At 35.5% G+C, this 9,765-nt stretch overlaps 2 protein-coding genes across 2 annotated transcripts; one reads left to right on the top strand and one right to left on the bottom strand.

Moving 5' to 3' along the window:
- Window positions 475-2,355, top strand: LOC18587501 (probable WRKY transcription factor 70). Its single transcript, XM_018129667.1, has 3 exons — window positions 475-989; window positions 1,120-1,221; window positions 1,583-2,355. Exons 1-3 carry the CDS (start codon window positions 640-642, stop codon window positions 2,016-2,018), a joined length of 888 nt encoding a protein of 295 aa, XP_017985156.1. The 5' UTR covers window positions 475-639; the 3' UTR covers window positions 2,019-2,355.
- LOC18587500 (WRKY transcription factor 55) lies at window positions 6,208-8,809 on the bottom strand. The gene is made up of 3 exons (XM_007011304.2): window positions 8,255-8,809; window positions 7,894-8,028; window positions 6,208-6,781 (listed from the first exon to the last, which is right to left on the bottom strand). Exons 1-3 carry the CDS (start codon window positions 8,773-8,775, stop codon window positions 6,304-6,306), a joined length of 1,134 nt encoding a protein of 377 aa, XP_007011366.2. The 5' UTR covers window positions 8,776-8,809; the 3' UTR covers window positions 6,208-6,303.

The raw sequence follows: 9,765 nt of genomic DNA, 5'->3' as shown, positions 1-9,765 counted from the left end.
CACCCAAGGCAGGCAAAAAAGAAATATGAACTAGAGATTATACGATAGATGGCAGTATTTTTACAGTAAAGTCGTCCATGGGGAAAACAATGGAATAATCTTTGAAAGCCACCCTACCTTGAATTTCAAACATTAAAATAGTTTTTCCAAACCCATTTAATACTCCTTGAGGCCACTGTTTCTCTAGATAATGATGGCTTGGGGTGGAATTGTTTATCATCAACAAACCCCTTTGTTTTCTTTTTTCCATATGAATTGAACAAGTGCACTAGTTGTTGCTCAGTGTTTGTAGATGAGAAAGAAAAGGAGGCGTCGGCCTCAGGTTCCAGCCAGAAAAAAACAAAGGGAAAAGGAAGGTAGGGAGAGATAACGTTGGCATCAGGCTTCCATCAGGAGAGTAACGTCAGCTCGCTTTTGTCAGCATTTGTTTCTTTCACTATCCCCCACTTAATAACAATGCCCCCTTCCTGACATTTTCCCTTCATTTGCTTCTCCCCTTCCTCACCTCTGCCTTTTTCCTGTCAAAGCTATGTTTTAAATCCTTATCTCTTCTGATCCCTTGCAACCTAACTACTTACTTGGAGCGAGCAAAGCCAAGTAGAAAGTAGACACGTTTCTTTTTTCTTGCTGATAACAGTTATGGGTACTACCCTTTTCCCCTGCCCTGAAAGGCTGTCTAGCGACAAGAAAAGGGTGATACAAGAACTTGTTCATGGGCAAGAGTGTGCTACCCAGCTTCAGATTCTTTTCCACAAGCCCTCTGAAGAACGTGGGCAACTCACGGCTAAGGAACTTGTGCAGAAGATCTTGAGATCTTTCAATGAGACGATTTCTGTGCTGAGTTCTTGTGACTCGGCTCAGGTTTCTCGGAATCAGGCGACTAATTCTAACGATGATTCGCCCTGTTGTGTTGACCGGAGGTCTGAAGATTCTAGTGAGAGCAGGAAGAGACCGTCCTCCAAGGACAGGAGAGGCTGTTACAAGAGAAAGTAAAGATTCTTCTAGTCCAATTCCAATTCCAATCTAAGAAACAACAGAGTTTTTTTGTTTGTACATGGCTTCATTAAATGTTCACATAATAATAGATTCTAATATTGATCCGATGTGTTGGCTTTCCAGGAGGGCTGCAAATACTTGGACAGTGATTTCTGCCGCAATGGAAGATGGCCATGCCTGGAGGAAGTACGGACAAAAGGAGATCCTCAATGCTAAGCACCCAAGGTATAGTCACATCACAGGTCCTTGCTCATTTGGCAATGAAATTAAAAAACAGATGGAATCCATTGTATGAAAATGATTCTTCATGTATGGGTGATTTTCTAAATTTGTCATGATTATTCGTATATCTTATCTTCTAAGCAATCAACTGTACTGAAACGGAACCTTTTTGAGTAAGAAAAAGGTCGCATAAGTGGTGGAAAAATCAGGAGTCAGTAAATAAAGTAGTTGTGGAAATATGTGAAAATAGGCAGGACGTCCTATAGGACAAACAGAAAGAAATATCAGTACACTAATTTCTTAATCAAGACAAGAACTGAATTTAAGCTGATTAATCATGGGCTCCTTCCTTTGTCATGAACAGGAGTTACTTCAGGTGCACTCGAAAGTATGATCAAGGCTGCAGAGCAACCAAACAAGTCCAAAGAATGGAAGATGATTCCCAAATGTTTCAGACAGTTTACATTGGCAGCCACACCTGCAGAGACTCATCCAAGGCTCCCCAAATCATCACAGATCATTCTGAACCTTGGAAATCTTACAATATGGTCACATCGGGTGACTCCAAAATCTCAAGCAAACAACAGCACCACCATCATCACTGCTTGAACCCATCTCCCACAACCCCAACCGTGAAGCAAGAATCCAAGGAAGAGACGACAGCAAGCGATCTTACCGACTGGGACTCCAACGTGTGGAAGGATATAATAGGTCTGAGTGGTTTCGAAATTATGGACCTACAGATTAAGCCTGTAGAGTTTCAAAGTGATTTTACTTTTGATGAAAGTGAGTTCGTCTAGTTCTAGTCTAGCTCCTTGTAAAGTTCATATGCGTAGCTAGCTACGACAGTTTCCTATTCCATGTAATCGGTCATGTGGAGTAATAACAACCATTGAAGGCCTTCTCCAGGTGTCTGAAACTATATTTTCCTTTAGATACGAGGAACCCCATATCCAATTCTGCAACTGGTGCTTGGACTGCTGTATCAGACAAGTATCGATCAGATGTGCTTGGATTGCTGTCTGAAACTACAGGGGACAATGTGCTTGTATTATCCATTCACAGCCTTTCGTATCATCTCTAACCTGTAAAACTGTCTTTTTTCGAAACAAAACTGTACGTACAACGAAACACCAAGCATTGATTGTATATTTCCAGGAAAAAAGCAGAACAATGACTTATCTTTGTCTGAATTCATTGTATCTACAACATGGGGTCCCTGACGAGTACGAACTTTCAAACTTTTGTGGAAAAAGTTATATGGTAATGAAAGAGATTAGACATCCTTAGCCAAAAAATAAAGCGAAACTGAGGATATGTGGATCAGATCATAACAAGGCACAGGTTTAGCAAATGTCATTTGCAAAGACAAATTAGTATAGTTAGATAAATCAAACAGTAGTGAAAGATCAATCCAGTTGTGGGGGGTGTTGAAGGTGTGGACTAGACCACGATGGCAGAATTTTGGTGCTCAAATTTGGGCAAAAGGTAACCCAGAGAACGGGGCATCAATGTCGCCCAACGGTAAGAAAAATAGAACGTAGGCAAAGGGGAAAGTGGAAAAACTATTGGAAAGGTATCAACAAACCGACAAATATCTAGAAACTGTAGCTGTTCTAGGCCAACTGGCCTAGGTTAGCTACTGCTATTCTGAGCTTTGTCGTCACCCTAAAGGTAGTGTTTGGTACTGGGAGTAATCCAAATCCTTTCCTTACTTTTCTTCTTCCCTATCCCTATGGACCAGCCCTTGTTTCATCCCTTTTCTTTCTTATCCTTTTTCAAGAGACAGGGCTAGTACCATTCTTCACTACTACATTAAAGATTAGTACCTAGTGAGTTAGACTCTGATTTGATTGAATTAAATGTTCCTTTAAAATGCAGTAAGAATGGCTGGTGGGAAGATATGAAGCCTCCCCAGCCACTTATTGATCAGCCTCTAGTTCAATGATGTCTTGTTAAGGCAGGTCAATGCCAAATGCGAATATTTTCATGATTATACTTCAAGTTTTCGAGTTCAATCATGGGATTTATGAAATGAAAGTGATATTTTTCATCGTACAATTCAAAATTACGTGTATAAAATTTTACAAATTAATTTTTATATCTTCAAATAAATTTTTTCAAAACCCCACACTCTATCTATATACTATCCTTTTTATTCATTTTCCAAGTAGTACCTATTGTTAGCCCTAGATATAACAATTCTAAACATAATAAATGATATGATTATAAAACTTTGTTGTGAAACAAGTCTATGATTATGCTTCAAGTTTTTAAGTTCAATCATGAGGTAAGAGTAGTGGGATTTATGCGACGAGAGTGATATCTTTCCTCGTATAATTCAAAATTACTTGTACAAACTTTTACGAGCTAATTTTCACGTCTTAGATTAAAGCTTTCCAATACTTTACACTCTATATACTATATCCTTTATATTCATTTTTCAAGCAATACCTATAGTTTAGATAATTATACATCAAAAAAACTTTGTTGTGGAACAAGTTTGATGTGAGTGACAAAGGGATTAGGCTTCCTTAGACAAAACAATGGGAAGTGTATAACTAAACGGTAAGAATACACTCGAGTATTTAATTTATTAATTGATGCATAATTTTTATTTAAAAAATAATATTCAAATCTTTTTTTTAATTATATAAAAAAACAATAACAGTGTTGAAGGTGTGAATGAGACTATTGGATGGCAGAACTTTGGTGTCCAAACTTGGACAAAAAGTAGGCTAAAAAATGAAGAAAAAGGAACGTATGCAAAGGGAAGGGAGGAATATATAAATTAAAGCGACAAATGCAAGGAAAATGTGGCTTGCCTGGACTATGGGATTCATATGCCATGATCACTTGGGAGACAATCCAACGTTGTCCTCGATGTTGTTTTGTGTTTGAAACGTGCACAATTTGCCCGCCCTTCATTGCTACATTAAAGCCATCCAGGCTAGCTCTAGGCCAACCGGCCAAGGCTAGACACTGGTTACTGACATTGGGATAGTGACACTCGCTTCACCACTTTCCCGGTTTATTTCGTTCTTTCCTTTTTTTTTTTCGAACACATGACATCATGTTGATGTAAAATTAAAAAATATCACATGATCATGTTATCTTATTAAATTAATATATTATATTATTATTAATTATAATATATTAATATGTCATATTAACGTCATGTGATATAAAATGATAAGTAATATTTTAATTAAATTAATCATTAATTATAAAAATTTATTTGATTCAAAATAAAAATATAAAAATTTTTCAATCTTTGGAATCAAAATTTTTACGTAATAACGATGAATGTAATACTAAAGAATCGCAGAAGATGTGAATATAAAATGACAAATTATATTTTAATTAATTGTAATTAGTTAATTATTAATTATTAAGATTTATTTGATTTAAATGAAAAATATAAAAATTTAATTAAACGTGATAAAAAAATAAAAATTTATTTAAAATTTTTTAAAAATAATATAAAAACTTATTTAAATATTATAGAAAAAAAGGTTTAAACCCTTGAGCTAACTATCACTCACCTTTGTAAGACAGGTAATTTATCCAAAGCACTTATTGCCAGTTAATTAAATATTAATGGGTTTGGAAGATTAAGTAAGTTAATAGGGCCAAGTTCCTGTTCAAGTTTAATTAAAGCATGAATGGGCTTCTTTTGTTGTCTGAAGGCCCCTTTCACTTTTCCCAAGCTCAACCCTCGCTAATACTTTCAAACAAAATGAGAATATATCAAGACATAATGATGAAAAATTATGTTTATTTATTTATTTATTTTTATATGTATAAAAAATTAGATTAACCCTCTTGACTTTTTTATTAAAATTTTTGGTAAATATGAGCCGTCATTAATTAAAATTTTGGTTTATAAAACAAATTTATAAATTTAATCTAAAAAAACATGTAAGTCAATTCAATTATATTCAAGTGATTCATTCAACTATAGATTTAGCACATCTCATTTGAAAATAATATATGTCTAAACTTGACCGTATAACATTAACCATAATGTTACTGTGGGTTATAATGGCGCAAACGATCATCGAGTTATAAAACTTAATACACAATATATTAAAGGGTAAAATACATTAACACCTTTAACCTTTAATCATAATTATACGTAGGTCTATTGTTTTTTAAAATGAATATTTTATCCCAAATGTGCAAATGACGGTAATATCTAAATATGAAATATTTAAAATATTTTTTTCTTTTTTTTCCACCTTTTCCTTTCTCTTAAGCAAGGTAGCAGCGTTCTTTTAAATCGGTCGACCACTCATCTCCAAGGGAGCCTCGATCAAGCTCTGCAAGGGAGCACTGATTTGCCGTCGACCATGGTTGGTCGAAAAGACTTTTTTTAAAAAAAAAGAGAAAAAGTTTAAAAATTAAAAATTATAATTTATATAGTGGTAATTTTTAAAACTAATGAAGGACAAAATTATTGTAAAAATATTGGTATGTAAACATAGACGGTTGATTAACGACAAGTTTTATGCGTCTAATGAAAATATTTTTTTGGACAAAATGTTCACTTTGAAAATTAGTGAACTTAGATATAATTATAGTTAAAAGGTAAGAGTGTTAATGTATTTTACCCTTTATTAAAACGTACACACGCATAATTAATAATTCATCATATTACTTTTAAACGAAGCATTCATCTAACCCTAATAAGCAAAGGCATATAAACATTAAAACAACAATTAATATTATTTAATCTACAAAGCCAAAAGTAAATGTTCCTATACAAGGCCACCAAAGTACAACAATGTTACAAGAAAATCAAAATTTTCCAATAACCTGCAAAAAAAAATAAAAATTCAGTGTACCCTAAGCCTACATGAGATTTATTATCCGAATTTTAAGAAAAACAAAAACAAAAACAAAAAATAAAAATGAAGTCAAAATTCATAAAAAAAAAAAAGAAGTCGAGAAATTAACACATGTTACATTACGATCATCGTCACTAGAGATTAGTCGCCAATCAATGAATAGTATAAGTGAAAAAACATTTTCTTCCTCTTCTAGAAAATGCAGCAAAATTTTCCTCTTTGTCCTTTTTTGTCATCAATTTTTCTTGTCCCCTGCCTCCCACTTATCTTCCACAGAAGGAAAAATAAATTCCATGCTATTGCTGCTGCTGCTACCTGAATTAAACATTACATCAGCCATATCCGCCACCACCGGATAGTCAACCTCCCGACCGTATCGGGCTGTTGCGGTGGAGCCACCTGCACCGCCACTACCACTTCCACATGAAGCAGAAGCAAGGCTAGTGAATTCCATTGAGAGCCATCTTCCTAGAGGAACTGAGGAAGAAGAAGCTGGTGTAGGCTGACTAACCATGGCTTGGGTCATTATCTGGTCCTGTGTTCCTGTCTCTAGAGGGGGTGGTGGCGGGATTGACGGTGCCGTGGAGGACATGTGGCACGTATGTTGACCGATGTATGTTACTTCAAATGTGTAGAAGTCGTTGTCCAGGCGCTGCACTTGCTTCTTTGCGGGGCAGTTGTACAGCTTCTGGTGTGTGCACCGGTAGTATGCCCTAAATCCAAGTCAACATATATGATTATCATCATCATTCAACGTACATGAATTCAAGTTAATTAACTTATGAGAACCCTAATTCTTATTCAATAAGTAAGAGTTCGATTTTCTTTTACTCTAATTATAAAACAAACAAATAATTTATATAAGTTAATTTACGTAAAAGTTCGATTTTGATTAAACCGACCCCTGAAAATTTAAACCTAAGTTTATAATCTTTTTATATCAACAATCAAATGAGGCATTAATTAATTAACTTTTCATGACTATAGCATGTCCTGATCTAAATCAACCCACACGATTATCATTTTTCTTTGGGGTCAACATACATGATTATCATGCACCATTCATTGGTCAAGAGCTGCAAGACTAAAGATTAAAGTTGAGAACCCTAATATCAAATATCAAAAGCAATTTGATTAATAAGAAACAAACCATACACGCTTGAATTTTGATTAAAACGAACTTAAAAAACTTTAAAAATAGAGTTGATAATATTATGTATAAACCAAGCTTTATATCATTAGACCTGCGTGATTTTTTACTTAATAAATAGGGTTTCAATTTCTTTTCCTTCGAATAAAAAGAAAAAAAATGAACAATTTATGCATGTTCACGCAAAATATTTAAATTTTGATTAGGACGATCTTCAAAAACTTAAATCTACTGATTGAGGTTATTAGTTGGTTTATGTTAGAAGAATCATTTTCAAGTTTGAGGAAGTTTAGGGGGCAAATCCATGCCTAAAGTTTTATATAATTAATGATAATAACAAACTTATTAAGTTTTTTAATAATTATTATTATTTTAATTATGACACTTTTAAAAAAAAAAATTTACCATCTGTCTTTTAAGGGAGTTGGGCATTCACGGACCAAAAGGGACTTTAAGTACGGCATGCATATAGAATTTCTCACCAATTAAGCAGTCAGAGAATATAGACTGAGTCAAATTCTAAGCGACTTTATATACTTGATCAAACTTTAGAAAGGAAATGGAGCTGTTGGCAGTTTGGAACGAAGACCTTCAATCTTTACGTGACTGATGCAATTAGTAAACGATTCTATGCTTGTTGAATGTGTCAAAAGAGATTATAATTTAATTAATTACCTCGGGTATCTTGAACCCAGAATTTCTTTCTGCCCGTATTTTCTCCAGGTGAAGTTATCCTCCGGTGGGAGATCAGTGTTTCCCATCTGTGGAGCTGGGACTGTCATGGTGCATTTCTCTTCATCATCCTTCCTGCTGCAAGAATCAACAGATAAAAAAATAAAAATGAAGAAAACCAGTGGTTAAAGGACTGATCCTGATAACCTCAAGAAAGTGCTTGGATATGTATGTATGTTGTTTTGCTTTTAATTTCTGGTGAATTGGAATGTACCTTACATGCAAGGCAATGGCGCCTTCCATTTGGCATTGCATTGACAAAACCAGGGAATGAATATGGAGATAAGTAGGGCAAGGTTCTAACCTTCTTCGGGGTCGCTGCGATGAGGATGAAGAGCCTCTACCAGAATCTGATAATTCCATTGCCTGGATCTCTGCTCCTACGCTGCCCTTCAATCGAGCAGAAGCAGAACCCTCCAACAAGTTCTTTCCACCCATTTCGTTGGTTTCCAACGGAGCTTTTCCGGCCAAAATCTGCTGCTGAATCATGTCCATTGCCTGTGTAATAACACCATACTTTAGCCATTCCTGCAAGCTGGGATCGGTGCTCTGCTGCGGCTGCTGTGATGAACTCGGGGATTGGCGGAGTAACTGCGTAAACAAAGCGGGGTCTTGATCAGCATTCAACCGTTCTTTCGCAGCAGCAAAAACCTTCACGATATCATCACAGGACTTGGAAAGGATCTCCGGTTGGTGTGCCAGATTTCCCAGGTTTGATTCAAGGTCTTTAGCTAACTTACAACCATGAAGCATCAAAGAGAAGGTCTCTTCCATGGTTTGATCAGGGCGTTTTCTCTTTGCTTTGTCTGTTTCGGATTTGACCATGATCGAAGCAAAGCTAAAAGGGTTTTAAATGCTGGCTCTTTTGGTGTGCTTCTATGCTGCTGCTTCGTGTCATGGACAGAGAAAAGATTTTCAAAGTATTAACGTTCCTTCTACACGGTACAAAAAGAAAAAGAAAGTTGGAAAAACGACCAAGTCTGGGTCTCCTTTTCTCTTCAACCTTCCAAGGCCCCTCCTTGAGTCTTCCTCTAGACCTCGCCTCATTGAAACAGCCATTGTGACCCTGTAGAATTTTCTGCCCTTTGAAGCTATGACTATTGATTGGAGAGACAATTTCTTTCTTCTGGATTTCACCAATGGGAGGGCTGAGGAAGCAACATATCAGCACCTTGGGTTTTACCAATTTTGGTCATTTGGGGTTGAAACCCTTACCCCTACGTCATTGGGTCATGACCCAAAATTTGGTTTGCACCTTCCCAGAGATCACACATGGAACATAGCGTTTGAGGTCAAAGTTCCCTGGGTCCCATTATTGCACAACACAGGTAAGTTTGTCAAACGTTTGACAGTTTGACAACCCCAAGGTTCATGTGGTTCCAATTTCACTGGAGATTTTGTATTGTTTTTTTGTTTCATCTGACATTTTTTTTCTTTTATATCCTTTATGGGTTTATTCAGTAAAGTACGAAGAGATCAAAGATTCGAACTTTCAATTTAACACTCTTAAGGAACGTAACAATTATTAGATAAAGTCGAGTTTGTTCCCTTTTTTTTCTTTTATGTCACCTAGTTTAGTTAATTTGGAAATTTAAATATATATATATATATATATATATATTTCCTCATTAAGATGATTTTTGGTATATGTGATTTTTCCTTACTAAGATGCATGTTCGGGTAATATGACAAGTGATTTTGTATTAAAAACATGAATGTACCCTTCTCTGCAAATAACAAAGGTATTTGTACCCTACCCTGCTCTGCATTTTAACTTGAAATCATTGAGTCATAACTTTCTTTGCGGGAGTGAAA

The sequence above is a fragment of the Theobroma cacao genome, chromosome 10 (assembly GCF_000208745.1).
Source record: "Theobroma cacao cultivar B97-61/B2 chromosome 10, Criollo_cocoa_genome_V2, whole genome shotgun sequence".
NCBI classification, from domain to species: Eukaryota; Viridiplantae; Streptophyta; class Magnoliopsida; order Malvales; family Malvaceae; genus Theobroma; species Theobroma cacao.
Note: the sequence above shows the minus strand (reverse complement) of the source record. Positions and strands in the feature narration are given on the sequence as shown.

Bases quoted from the DNA above. Each gene is read 5' to 3' on its own strand.
- LOC18587500 (XM_007011304.2), bottom strand. From the start codon at position 8,775: ATGGTCAAATCCGAAACAGACAAAGCAAAGAGAAAACGCCCTGATCAA. The intron at 8,029-8,254 runs GTTAGAACCTTG...TGATTCTTGCAG, and splicing joins TCGCAGCGACCCCGAAGAAG to CAGGAAGGATGATGAAGAGA. The intron at 6,782-7,893 runs GTAATTAATTAA...ACTTGGATTTAG, and splicing joins CTGGGTTCAAGATACCCGAG to GGCATACTACCGGTGCACAC.
- LOC18587501 (XM_018129667.1), top strand. From the start codon at position 640: ATGGGTACTACCCTTTTCCCCTGCCCTGAAAGGCTGTCTAGCGACAAG. The intron at 990-1,119 runs GTAAAGATTCTT...TTGGCTTTCCAG, and splicing joins AGAGGCTGTTACAAGAGAAA to GAGGGCTGCAAATACTTGGA. The intron at 1,222-1,582 runs GTATAGTCACAT...TGTCATGAACAG, and splicing joins CTCAATGCTAAGCACCCAAG to GAGTTACTTCAGGTGCACTC.